Genomic DNA, 14,864 nt, shown 5'->3' on the forward strand with positions numbered 1-14,864 from the left:
CCCATGCCGAAGAAGTCGTCTGTGTCCTGCCTCAGTGACTACCGCCCTGTTGCTCTCACATGAAGTGCTTTGAGAGGCTCTGTCACTTGTCCCCCTGCAGTTCTCATACAGATATACAACCACTCTATGAATTATGCCATCCCCACTGCCCTCCATCTCGCCCTCACTCATCTGTAAAATAAGGGCTCGTACATTCAACAGCTGTTTATTGACTTCAGTTGGACATTCAACACAATCATAGCTCAGTAAGGAAGTTGAGCCTGCTGGGTCTAAACACCTCCCTCTGCAATTGGATTCTTGACTTCCTGTTGTGGAAGCCTCAAGCGGTCCGGATCGGTAACAGCACTTTCAGTATCATGACACTGAGCACGGGGGGGCCTGCAGGGCCATGTGCTTAGTCCACTGCTATTCACTCTGCTGACTTGCAACTGTGCAGATAAACACCGCTCTAACCATGTCATCAAGTTCATTGATTACACTGCCGTGGTGGGGCTTGTTAGTAAGAATGAGGAGTCAGTGGAAGTGCAGTTGCTAACGGACTGGTGCAGAGACAACAATCTGTATCTGATCGTTACAGATATACATATCAGATGGTTGTCGAATTCAGGAGGGCCCGGAGGGACCATGCTCCGCTGACCATTGCCAGCTCCACCATTGATATCATCAAGAGTATCAAGTTCCTTGGAATGCACTTGGCGGATAATCTCACCTGGTCCCAAAACACCAGCTCCAAGGCCAAGAAAGCCCAGCAGCGCCTCTACTTCCTGCGAAGGCTGAGGAAAGTTCATCTCTCACCCTCTACCCTCACTACATTCTACAGAGGATGTATCGAGAGCATTCTGTGGAATTTCATCACCACCTGGTTTGGAAGCTGTACCACCTTGGTCTGCAAGGCCCTGAAGAGGATAGTGAAGTCAGTGGAAAAGATCATTGGGGCTCTCTTCCTACTGTGAAGGGCATCTACAACACTCGATGCTGGCAAAAGGCAATAAACGTTGTGAAAGACTCCACACACCCCTCATGTAAAATGCTCTCCCTTCTGCCATCTTGTAGGAGGTACTGTGGCCCTCAGGTTGTTATGTCCAGATAGGGCAACAGTTTTTTTACCCCAAGCCATCAGGCTCCTGAATTCCTAGAACATATGTGGATAGTATACCATGGACCTGTACTGTGTATGTCTTAATATTTTAATATTTCATTGTGTTTAACTTCTAACTTGTATTTGTGTAAATACGCTCCATGGTCTTGGAGAAATGCTATCTCGTCTTTACCAAGCAACCATGGTATGAGCGATAAATAAAGGTGACTTGACTTACTTGATTCATACTGTGAGTCAAAAAACAAAGGTAAAATGATATCTGATCTGGAAGAGTGAGTACCAGTTCCTCTAATCACATTAAAAACATTTATATCAAATGAAAATAAGACATAAAAGGTTGCAAAGTATCTTCAAATTTCACCGATGAGTCAAACACATGATACCTAATTTTTTTCTGAACATAAACAGGACATAATATGAGAGAATTATTGAAACATTGTTGGAGGTCTAGAGTCTTTCCATTTGAATAAGATGGTTCTTCTACCCACTAGTGTAGAGAAGGCCACAACCTGTTGTGTAGGTACAGAAAAACTCCCTATGTCTGGTACAATAACCCCAAAAAGAGCAGTTATTGGATTGGGTCATAGATCCACCTGAAATACAGTTGAATAGATATTAAAAATGTCTTTCCAATGGATTTCCAAGGATGGACAAAACTTGTGTGTCAATGTAGCAAAATCAGATTTGGATCTGTCACAAGTAGGGTTAATATTAGAAAAGATACAAGCCATCTTATCTTTGGACTTGTGAACGCAATGCACCATTTTGAATTGGATTAATGAATGTCGGGCACATATTGAAGATGTATTCACCAGTTTAAGAATCTTGACTCATAGATCCTCCGATAAGGGACTTGCAAGTTCCAATTCCCAAGCCTTTTTAATCTTATCGTGAAGCATTGAACATAATTTCAATAATCTATCATATATAATTTAAATTAATCCTTTCTGAGAAGGATTCAATTGAAAAATATTATCAACTAGATCTGGTGGTATACAAATGAAAAGTCCAGTAATATGGTATTTAAGAAATTTCTAATCTGTAAATATCTTTTTTTTTAAATGAATATTTGGTAAATCATATTTACTTGCCAGCTGTTCAAAAGACATTAAACTACCTTCAATAAATTTGCAAAAGAAATAATACCTTTGATTTTCAATATAAAGAAAGGTAATGATGGCTGAAAAAAAAATTATTAGAAATAGTACTAGATCAAACAAAGATTTTTAAATTTAAAAAATTCCTCAATTGGAACCAGATTCACAATATTGTATATGAACATAAGAACATAAGAAACAGGAGCAGGAGTAGGTTATCTGGCCCCATCCAGTCTGCTCCGTCTTTTAATGTGATCATGGCTGATCTGATCATTCACTCAACGCCACCTACCTGGCTTTTCTCCATATCCCTTAATTCCTTTTTTATGTAAAAATTTATCTAACTGAATCTTAAATATGTTTTAATGAAGTAGCTTCAACCATTTCCCTGGGTTGAGAATTCCACAGATTCACTCTCTGGGAGAAACAGTTTTTCCTTATCTCCATCTTAAATCTACTCCCCTGAATCTTGAGGCTGTATCCCCTAGTTCTGGCCTCACCTACCATTGAAAACAATGTTTCTGCCTCTATCTTATCTATCCCTTTCATAATTTTATGTTTCTATAAGATTTCCTATTATTTTTCTGAATTTGTATGAGAGTAATCCCAGGTGATTTAGTTTCTCCTTGTAGGTCAACTCCCTTCATCTCTGGGATCAACCTGGTGAACCTCCTCTGGACTGCCTTCAAGGCCAGTATATCCTTCCTCAAGTATGGAGACCAGAACTGCACACAGTACTGCAGGTGCAGCCTCACCAGTACCTTGTACAGTTGCAGTATGACCTCCCTACTTTTGAATTCAGTTCCCTCTAGCGATGGCCAAGATTTTATTTGGCTTCATAATAACCTGTTGTACCTGCAACCCAACTTTTTGCTTCAGTTTTTCACCATTGAAATAATAATATGCTCTTCTATTTTTCCAACCAAAGTGGATGATCTCATATCTACTAACATTGTCCTCCATCTGCCAGTCCTTTGCCCATTTACCTAACTTAACTAAATCCTTCTCAGCCTCTCCACATCCTCTATACAATTTCCTTTTCCACTCAATTTAGTATCATCTGCAAACTTGGCTGCATTACACTCTGCCCCCTCTTCCAAAACATCAATGTAAATACTGAACAGCTGTGGGCCCAGCACTGAATCCTGCAGCACCACACTTACCAATCAGAAAAACACCCATTTATCCCAAATCTGCCTTCTGTCAGTTAACCAATCCTCAATCCAGGCCGATATATTTGCCCTGACTCCATTCATCTGTATTTTATTGATAAATCTCTTGTGCAGCACCTTATCTAACGCCTTCTGGAAATCCAAATATACAACATCAACCTGTCCCCTCTATCTACTGCACCCATTATGTCCTCAAATAACTCCAGCAAGTTTGTCAAACAAGACCTGCCCTTTCTGAATCCATGCTGCATCTGCCTGATGGAACCCTTTCATTCTAAATGTCTCACTATTTCATTCTTAATGATAGTTTCAGCCCTTTTCCTGACTACAGTCATTAAACTAAGTGGCCGATAGTTACCTGTCTTCTGCCTACATCCTTGCTGTCTTCCAATCTGCCGGGACCCGCCCAGAATCCAGAGAATTTTGGTAAATGACAACCAACACATCAACTATAACTCCTGCCATTTCCCTCAGTACCCTGGGATGCATCCCATCAGGACCAGGGGATTTGCCCGCTTTCAGTCCCATTAGTTTGCTCATCATTATCTCTTTTGTAACAATTATTTTATTGAGGCCCTCACTTCCCTTCACAGACCTAGCACCATTTTTTGGCATGCTGGAGGTGTCTTCCACCGTGAAGACTAACACAAAATATTTGTTCAATACCTCAGCCATTTCCTCATTACTCAATATCAATCTTCCTCTCTCATCTTCCAAGGGACCTATGTTGACTTTAGTCACCTCTTCTGTTTTGTATGATTATAAAAAATGTTTGCTATGTTTTTATTTTTTGTGCTAATTTACCTTCATAATCCTTCCCTTTCGTTATTTCCCATTTGATTGTCCTTTGTTGCCTTTTAAGGTTTTCCAAATCCTTCAGTTTCCCACTACTCTTGGCTACTTTGTACACATGAGCTTTTAATTTTATACTTTCCTTTATTTCCTTAGTTAACCAAGGCCGATTCCTCTCTCTCTTACTGCCCTTATTTTTTTTAATGGGAATGTATTTTTGTTGAGTACTGTGAAAAATCTCTTTGAAAATCTTCCACTGTTCTTTAACCGTTCTGCCAACTAGCCTGTGCTCCCAGTCCATGCTGATCAATTCTTATTTAATCCTATTCAAGCATTATACAGTAGTTTATACACCCTCCATCTGTATGAGAAATTCAATCATACCATGATCACTTTTTCCAAGAAGGTCCAGAACTACTAGATCGTTAATTTTACCTATCTCATTGCACAATACTGGATCTAAAGTAGCAATCTCCCTTCATAGTTCCTTAACATGCTGGTCAAGAAAGCTATCATGGATCCATTCTCTGAAGTCATCCTCCAGACTCCTTCGCCCAACTTAATTTTCCCCATCTACGTGGAAGTTAAAGTCCCCTGTGACAACTGCCGTTCCATTCTTAGATGCCTCAGTTATCTCTCAGTTAATTGCTTGTGCCACTTTGCTATTGTTATTTGGTGGGAGATAGACAACTCGCACCAGTGATTTTTTTTTCCCTTTACTATTCTTAATCTCCACCCAGATGGACTCAACATTCTGTTCCTTAGATCTTATATCGTCTCTCACTATTGCCCTGATCTCATCCTTGATTAAGAGCACCACCCCACCACCTTTACCATCCTGTCTATCTTTTCATTCTACTTGATACCCTTGAAAATTTAATTCTCAATCATGCCCATCTTGTAATCATGTTTCTGTGATGGCCACTAAATCATATGCCTGGGTACTGATTTGTGCCTCAAGTTCACTGACCTTGTTTCTAATACTACGGACATTCAGATGAAGTTCCCTTATGCTCATTGTCCTTTTAGAATCTAGTGAGCTCTGCATCCTTAGCTTTTGACTTTTCTGGCCTCTATTTTTCTTTTTCTCTTTCCTAACTCTATCTTTGTTTGAGTATTGGATTAGATATATCCTTATTGATCTTGGAAAAACTAAATGGAAGAGAGAGGTACCCAATAAAGAGGCCACTGAATGCTGCTGTATAGATTACAATTCTAAATCTTTCCATATTGGATGATCCAATTTGTCAGAATGAAAGATCCAAAAAGTTAGATAACGAATATTAACAGCCCAGTAATAAAATCTAAAATTAGGTAGGGTCATACCTCCATCTTTTTTTCAATTTTTGTCAATGAAATTTACTAACTCTAGAGTTTTTGTTCTTCCAAATAAAGGAAGAAACTTTTAAGTCAATATTATCGAAAAAAGACTTCGGGATGAAAACTGGAATCGCTTGAAAAACTATATAAAAACTAAGGTAATATTATCATTTTAACTGCATTAATATTACCTATTAATGATAAAGGAGCCCATCTAGAAAAATGCAGTCTCACATACTCAAAAAGAGGAGAAAATATGTTGATATAAATCTTTAAATCATTTAGTATGTGAAATTACCTCTGACAATATTTTGTGTCGATAGGGACCTGCATATTAATTGGAAAAGGTTCACTTGATGATGGATTTTAAATACCCCATTTGGAGAATGTCCTCTGTTGTTCCCTTTATCAACTGGATGTAATATGGAACACTGATTGCTATCTACCACATCTAAATAATCAGTGAGGAGACCCATTTAACTGTGCATTATGCCCTCTACTAGTACAGTAAAACATTTGTTATCCAGAATTCAAGCAACCAGCAACCTCAAGTAACCAGCAAAACAAAAAATCATGGAAAATAAATAGGTAAAAAAATACAGAAGTTTAAAATTGGTATGCCTTATTAATTTGCCAATCCTTCAACACGCAGTCTCTAGCAAATGGAAAATTCGCTTATCCGACATCTACCAATCCCCATAGGAGCCGGATACCAGGGTTTTACTATAACCGATAAATGTGACTCTCAATATTCCCGTCCAGTTGATTAAGGTTAATCAATTCTTTCATCTTAAACAACCGTCTCCAGTTTTACTGAAGGTTGCCTGGGTTTTATTCCTGTTCATTGTTACCAAGGGGGTCATTAATATTTTCCTCTTGAATGTATTATGAAACGACCAGTAAAGTTGGCCCATATTCTGAAACCTTATTTGCATATAAGATCATTTGGTTATGGGCTTCTTTCCTTGAAGGATATCTGTGGATTTCTGGCAACAAGTATCACAAACCATAAGGCTGAGTACAGAGTTAATGGTTGGTTACTTAAAAGTGTGGCTGAACAAGGGACCTTGGGATGCAAATCCATATGTCCCTCAAGGTTGCCGCACAGGTTGTTAAAAAGACCTATGAGATGCTGGGATTGAATTTAGGAGTAGAGAGGTCATGGTGCAACTCTACAAATCTTTGGTTCTGGTCACCTCATTTTAGGAAGGGTGTGAAGGCTATGGAGAGGGTGCAGAGATTTATCAGGGTGTTGCCTGGATTGGGAAACAAGACGTATGAGGCAAGGTTAGCATAGCTGGGACTTTTCTCTTTGGAGCGTAAAAGGATGAAAGGAGAGGTCTACAAGATTATGAGGGGCATAGATAGAGTGGACAGCCAGCACCTGCAACTCAGGGCAGGATCAGCAAACACCAGAGGACATATGTACAAAGTTAAGGGAGGGAAGTTTAGGGGAGACATCAGGGGTAAGATTTTTAAATAGAGTTGTGGGTACCTGGATCGCCTTGCCAGGAACAATGGTAGAAGCTGAAACACTGGAGGCATTTAAGAGACCCTTAGACAGACACATGGATGATAGAGGGTTATGGGGTAGGGAGGGTTTAGTACTTTTTTTTAGGAAGGAATATATGGTCAGCACAACATCGAGGGGCAAAGAGCCTGTATTCTGCTGTACTGTTCTATTTTCATCTCAGAATGTATCACCTTTATGCTTTTTTAGGATCTCGGATAATCATGTTTTTCTTTAATTTCTATCTATAAGTTTTAAGCAAATATATCCTATTCTTGGATGAGAAACAGAAAAAATGCTTTCATTTTAAATCATTCCATATGATCTTATGTTCTTCCAAAATTTTGTTTTCCAGCACGAGAAATGACCAGAGGAAAGTTCTTAAACATTTTGGAACGACCTAAGAAGTCACTGTAAAATTGTTATCATTTGCTTTCGCAAGAAGACTCAGCACTTGTTCTGAGACAGTTACTGTCTGCTTCAGATCTGCAGATGCCTTCAAATGGCAACTGATCAAACTGCCTATATAATAGCAAAACATACGATCACTTTTTGTGAAGAATTCATCCTTTTGCCTGTAAGGCAAATTGTTTTTTTTAATGCAAGCAGGGATCACAGTTGGTGTAGAAGGGACAGAATTTGTTTTTTCTTGTGCATGTCAAATAGTGACGTTAATATATATTGTGGTGTACTAATCTAGATTCATTTTCCATAGTGTACATATGGTCTGCAGTTTCTCCTGTAACAGTGGTGAAATAAATCCCGATGTTGCATTTGAAGCTATGCAGAATGATAGCACTTTAGTCGAAAACGTGATACTTTGTAGCACACACCCATCCTTGCAAAATGCATTTCTGGTGGGGGAAAGAATTACTAAAAATATATGCAATTGTTCTGCTATCCACAATTCTCACTTCTGAATACCATCTAGGTTAATGTGAGATGGAACATGTTTCAAAAGATGTAAGAATCTTCACGGTTTGAGATGATGGTAGACCATTCAGCATTTCTTGTGGTTTGAGAGATAACCTCAAGTTCTTATTGTTTTGCTGCCTTGTATTGCATTTTATCCGTCTTTTGTGACACGATCCAAAAAAAAGCATAATTGAGATGACTCTGTATTGAACTCTAATTTTTCTGAGTAGAACAAAAAAAAACCTCATGTTTACATTAAGTGACATGTTCCACCAAAATGTTATTTCGGACTAGTCTGCCTAATGAAAAATAAACTACAAAGGCAGAAAAAAACATTTTGTGGACATTTTAGTTTAAGGTAGACAAATCACATTGCTTCTTGGTCTCTAGATCCAGAGAAAGGTAATGTGAAAAGTTTGGAAGAGTACAGCATTAATAGTAGGGTAAGGAACTCTGATTAAATGAACAATTCTCTCTTGGGAAATAACTTTTACTTTCCCATTGATTTTAATTCTTCCAGTATCACAAGTAAATGTTGACACATTTAATTATTGTCTGAATAACTCTGGAGGAAAGACTTCTCTTTGTTTGACTATCCTTTCTTCCAGGAGGGTTTGTCAGTCTGTAATATTCTGTGATCAACTCGGAGATATAATTCAAGTGGGCTGCAAGGATGACAGGAGTCTGGTGAAATATGGGGGCAGAGTTGTATTAGAAAACAAATATATTTTAAACCAAACATTGGTCCTAAATTTTATATTTGAGACAGAGGACATAAAGGTAAATCATTTGTATACTTTACACATTTTTACACTTTTGAGACAGGTGTTGTTTGAAATGGGTGTCATCTGGGGAGAGTGCAGGAACTCCCAATTTTCTTATCCAGTTTGAAATGGTGCTCCACATTATATTGTCCACCCAGACTGAATAACATTTACCAATTGCAAATTTCTGGCAAGGTGAACAGCATCCTTTTAAGAATGTAATTGTAACCTTATTGAGCTGAATTTGAATGTTTTGGAATAAGAGTTGGGATGATATCAAAGGACCATCATTGCTGGAAACACAACCTCTGAAGACATCCCAAATAAAGTGAGTCTCAAAGGATTTGATCCTTTGCCTTGATCAAATAAATTTTTGAGTCCTCCCTCACTTCTTCAGTGGAACTTATTGAGATGTATCTAGAAAATGGATGTTCCAAATTGAAGATTTGTGTAGCTTTTTGATAAATGTGAAATAGGACATTTTCTTGTGCATTCTTGCACACTAATTAGTCAAATGCTTCTATGATACATTATATTTTTGAATTAATAAATGTGAATTATTAAAAATTTTCTCTTGATCCTTTAAATACAGTTCTTAGAAATAAAGGCAATTGAGAAACTGCTGCTCTTGTATATTCAAATAAAGAGCTTACAATATCCATACAAGCAAATGTGGTTAACATCTGGGGAAATGTATCTATGGAGATTCTGCCCATGGGAGCAGGATATAAGTGCAAAGATTGAAATCCTGATTGCAAATGTAACCTAAAATTACTGGAATATGCCTCTTGAGCTGAACAACTTGAGCTGGATTTCCTTTCTATCGCCCTTCAAATTGTTCCATGTTTATGCTGTTAATTTTTGGAAAAGTTGATTTGTTTTATCTTTCTACTGAAGTGGCTGGGGGGGGGGGGGGGGTAATTAAAGAAAGAAACCAAACAACATGACCAAATAAAGTAAATTAGGCAACAACAATTAATGAAAATAAAAAGGATAAAAGACGACAAAAATAAAATAGACAAAATCTAATTTTATTTGGAAATTATTATGTTTGCGGATTTTATTTTGGCTGTTTGTGAAATTGTGATATTGTAGCATACACGCTACAACGAGTGTGGAAGGAAGGAAGACACCACACACTGCCACGAGGGTAAAGGTCCATGTAAAGCGGCTGTTGCCGAAACGAAGGGGGATGGTGCAGGTCCCAATAGTTTGAATGCAGGAGCTGTTGGCTGCCCTCAGTTTTGAGCCTGCTTGCCGCAGCGGGTGTTGAGGCCTGCAGGGGGTAGGTCGCTTATCTCAGCGCCTGTGTCAACCAGGAAATGCCTGCCTGACAGCCGCCTCTACATCTGGGACTCACTATTATATGGGCCAATTGCCGCAGCCATCAATGACAGTTTGCCAGGGCGTGATTGGCATTGACAGTCTCCGCATCCCATCACTGGTGGTAGTAGCGTAACTGTCCTGGGCTGTTCACTTGCCTCTCCGCTGGCCTTGATCTTGCCAGGGTTGTTAGTGGGTTTTGCTGACGTGGTCTACAATGGAACTAGCGTCCTTCATTCTCCAGAGCATGTCCGCCCAGGTAGCGACCCTCTGAGGGTCGCTGAATTCCTCATCTGTGACCAAGAGCTGTATATCCTCAGGCAGCTGCTCCAAGAAGATCTGCTCAAAGAGCAGGCAAAGCTTAACATGAGCATTAGGGCGGATGGGGCCTTGTCCCCCAGTCTGTACATTTGCAGCAATCAGGCAGTACACTCGCACTGGGAAAGCCCGAAAGTGCAGGTTAGAAGCTCTTTGAGGGCCGCATATTTGCCTTGCTCTGGAGGCTGCTGTAGGATATCTACGACCCTTGCAGTTGTGTCCATATTGAGGGTGCTCACAACGTAGAAGTAGAGGTTGTCGACAGTGGTGATGCGGCGAGGTTGGAACGAGGCCTTGGCCTGCTCAAACCCATATGTGGTTGCAGCACCCAGAACATCGGGGAGCCTGAGGGGAGACCATGTGGATGGTCACTGGCTCTGCTTGACCTGGTTGAAACTGTTGGGGTCACCAGTGTAGCGTACGCGTTACGAGTGTGGAAGGAAGACACACGAGGAGTTGAAATTGAAGACTGCTTTATTGCACTGACAGTTCTGCCTGGCGCTGACATTCCCGCCAGAGTTCCCTGTCTTCCCGCTGTGAGGAGGTCACACGGGATGATAGCCGGGATCACCACCCCCCCCCCCCCCCCCCCCCAGATCCACACAGTAGTCGCATTCGATGGCCATTTCACGGGCTGTTTTGCGTCTCCGTGTGCAGGCTGCTGCGATATATAAACCATTCTTGAGAAATTGAAAAGCAAAAATATGCAGATGCTGGAAATCCGAGTTTAAAGGTCCCGCTTCCCTCTCTCCACACTTGGTGCCTAAACATGCTGAGTATTTCCAGTAATCTGTTTTTATTTTAAATTTACAGCATCTCTAGTGCTTTGCTTCCTCAGGGCTTTGTATTGGATGTCTTCAAAGGTTTAATAACCTTTCACCATTTTTGCTCATCTAGCACCACTACTTATGTATCTTTCAAATGGCTTCTCGTCACCACACTGTTACATACCTTCCCTTTTCTCTGCAAGTAAAGAATTTCCCCCTCATGTTACTTCTAAACTTTTGCCCCTTAACTCATGACCTCTTGTTTACCCTCAAGCGAAAAAGCCTATTCACATCAACTCTATCCCCCTCATAATCTTAAACATCTCTATCAAATCCCCTCTCATCCTTCTATGCTCCAAAGAATAAAGACCTAATCTGCTCAATCTTTCTTTGTAATCTAGATTCTGAAACCCAGGTAACATTTTCGTAAATCTTCTCTGCACTCTCTCAAACTTGTTGATATCCTTCCTATAATTCTGGCCTGGTGGAAACACATTGAGTTAAAAAAATAACTTTATTTGAGTTTTCCACAAATGCTGCCTGACCTGCTAAGCATTTGTCACCTTCAGTTATGTCATTCCACCTCTTCAAGTTTATTTATCACCTTTTTTTAATTTTTTAAAAATTTTTCACACTATGAACCATACTGACCAAAATACACACAGACATTTCCCTCTTGAATATACACAGTGTCATTTTCTCCCCTTTAACCCCCCTCCCTTCCCTCCCTCCTTCACCCCCCTCCCCACCCACTCAATGTTCAACATATATGATACATTAAACCCATTAAACAATGTCATCACACAATGAAAATAAACAAGAAATTTGGGTCATCTACTTTTACATACTGGGTCAGTTCATTTTGTCATCTTCTCCTTCTGTCATTTTAGGTGGTGGAGGTCCACGGTAGGACTTCTCTGTTGTGTTCCATGTACAGTTCCCAAATTTGTTCCAATACTGTGATGTTATTTCTTAAATTATATGTTATTTTTTCCAATGGAATACATTTATTCATTTCTATGTACCATTGCTGTATTCTCAGGCTCTCTTCTAATTTCCAGGTTGACATAATACATTTTTTTGCTACAGCTAAGGCTATCATAATACATCTTTTTTGTGCTCCATCCAAATCGAGTCCAAGTTCTTCTTATATTACTTAGAAGAAAGATCGCTGGATTTTTTGGTATGTTGCTTTTTGTGATTTTATTTAATACCTGGTTTAGATCTTCCCAAAACATTTCCACTTTCTCACATGCCCAAATTGCATGTACTGTTGTTCCTGTTTCCTTCTTACAGCGAAAACATCTGTCTGATACTGTTGGGTCCCATTTATTTAACTTTTGGGGCATGGTATATAAAGTTTATTTATCATCTGAGGAGTCACGTGATGGAGTAGTGGCGGTAGGAGAATACCAGCCGTCTCCAGAAAAGAAGAAATAAAGTGAAGAAAATACAAAGTTCAAGAAACACAAAACTTAACAAATAAAAGAAAGCTGTGGAGAAAAGAAAGAAAATGGCACCCAAGAAGGAAAAAGTAAAAACAATGGGAAAAAAGAAGAAGAAAAGACGCCGGAAGAGAAAGGAGAAGGCCTTACCTGCATGAAGAAACAGGAAGCCGTTGTGGAGAAAAGAGCCCGCTCCCCAATGTTGGTGATGACCCTGCAGAGTCATGACCTCCCGAACGCTGGACTGCAAAAATGGCTCTCGAAGCCAAACAAAAGTGTGCAACTGCACATGCGCACACTAAGGAAAAAGAAAACACTGACGGGAGGGGTACCCAGCTGGGGAGCAAGCAAACACAGCACGACCAGCTGAGGGATGCCCGACACCAGGGCTCTCAGCTGGAAGAAGAGGAAAGTGACAGGAAAGGGAGTGATAGGAAAGAAGAACAGCAACAGGAGGCCCAACAGATGACTAGCCCAGAAGAAGAGGACCAACAGCTAGAAGCCAAGCAAGAAGAAGCCCAGCAAAGTGAGGCAAGCAACTCAACAAGAAAGTCAGAAGAGACACAGATACAAGAAAGAGAAGTTGAAAACACAAACACAGGTGCAGACACAGAAGAGGAAGAAGAAGACCAAGCTCTGCACAGAGAAATAGAAGGTAAAATAGATGGAGAGTATATAGATTTTTTAAAATTTCAAGAACAAATGAGAGCATTAAAAGAATAGTTGACATTAGAATTTAGTGAAATGAAAAGAAAAATGAAAAGTACAGAAGAAAAAGTGAGTAGAATAGAGCTGATCATGATAGAAATAGGGAAAAGATTTGAAAATGTGGAAGAAGGAGAAATGGCTGTAGAAATGGAAGTGAATGACTTAAGAAGAAAATTGGCAAAAAAGTTAAAGGGTCACAAGAGTTGTTAGCTCAGAAGATTGATATAATGGAAAACTACAGTAGGCGAAACAACATAAAGATAGTGGGCCAAAAGGAAGATGAAGAAGGCACAATATGAAAGAATTTATAAAAGAATGGATCCCAAAGGTCGTGGGAATGCCAGAAATACAGAAAGGAATGGGAATAGAAAGAGCACACAGAACACTAGCCCTGAAACCATAGACACAACAAAAACCAAGATCCATTTTACTAAAATTTCTGAGATTCACGACAAGAGAAAATATACTGGAGAGGGTAAGGAATAAAATTAGAGAAGACAAAAAACCATTTACCCAGACATAAATTTTGAAATCCTAAAGAAGAGGAAGGAGTTTAACTCAGCAAAATTGATCCTATGGGAAGAAAGGTTATAAATTTGTTAAGATATCCAGCTGTGCTTAAAATATTTATTCTGGGGGAGCAAAACAGATTGTTCTCGGATCCGGAGGAAGCACGAGAATTTGCAGAACGCTTGCAGGACAGAAGGAGAGATGAAGAGATGTAACAAGAATGAAGAACAACGACAAAATACATATAAAGATGTAAAAGTAATGTACAAGTAAGAACTAAAGAGGGGAAGAAAAGGGAAGAAAGGAAGTAAAGGTGGAAAGAAGATGAGCTTTGTTATATGTGAAGATAAAAGTATTTTCTGGAGGGGGTTGGGTGGGAGAGAATAACAATCACTACGAAATCAGTTGACGCTTGCGAGCAGGTTCACAATCCAAATGGAGAGGGGAGTTGTGGTTGCCCGGCAAGGGACAAGGGGCAACTGAGAGAGGGGGGGGGACATTTGGGGTTAAGGGAATTTTAGATGTGGGAGTTGTTGAAAATTTATGTTTTAAAAGTGTCATACATTGAGTTCAAAAAGGGAAAACTGAGATGAAAATGGGGGAAAGGGGGATGGTGGAGGTGAGGAAGCGGAAATGAGGTGTAAACAATATGAGATGGCCATGTTGAACTATATGACTATAAATATTAATGGAATACATAACCAAATTAAATGAAAAAGGCTATTAAACTTCCTAAAAAAAATAGACATAGCATTTGTGCAGGAAACACATCTAACTGAAGTGGAACATAATAAATTAAGGAGAGACTGGGTAGGGCACGTAACGGCAGCATCATATAATTCAAAACCCAGAGGTGTAGCTATATTAATAAATAAAAATGTACCAATCAAAATAGAGGAGGAAATAATGGATCCAGCAGGGAGGTATGTAATGATAAAGTGTCAGATATATTCAGAATTCTGGAATTTGATCAACGTATATGCACCTAATGAAGAGGATCAAAAGTTTATGCAAGATATTTTATTGAAGATTGTAGATACGCAGGGGAATATATTTATAGGAGGGGATTTTGACCTTAATTTGGACCCAATGTTGGATAAAACTGGACAAAAGACTAGCAATAA

At 39.4% G+C, this 14,864-nt stretch overlaps 1 protein-coding gene across 3 annotated transcripts in view; it reads left to right on the forward strand.

The window, feature by feature from the left end:
* lin52 (lin-52 DREAM MuvB core complex component) overlaps nt 1-14,864 on the forward strand; it is a 122,572-nt gene that overhangs the window by 81,410 nt on the left and 26,298 nt on the right. The window contains exons 6-7 of one of the 3 annotated variants that reach the window (XR_011351064.1): nt 5,556-5,638; nt 7,346-7,422. The exons of 1 other annotated variant lie outside the window; for it this stretch is intronic. Coding sequence is in view for 1 of the 2 variants with exons in the window: in XM_069916076.1 (XP_069772177.1) it covers nt 7,346-7,407 (62 nt within the window). In the remaining variant the exon portion in view is untranslated. Of the gene's footprint in view, nt 1-5,555; nt 5,639-7,345; nt 7,770-14,864 lie in introns of those variants that run through there. One more of the 3 variants, XM_069916076.1, reaches the window with a different exon arrangement.

The sequence above is a fragment of the Narcine bancroftii genome, chromosome 2, assembly GCF_036971445.1.
Source record: "Narcine bancroftii isolate sNarBan1 chromosome 2, sNarBan1.hap1, whole genome shotgun sequence".
NCBI classification, from domain to species: domain Eukaryota; kingdom Metazoa; phylum Chordata; class Chondrichthyes; order Torpediniformes; family Narcinidae; genus Narcine; species Narcine bancroftii.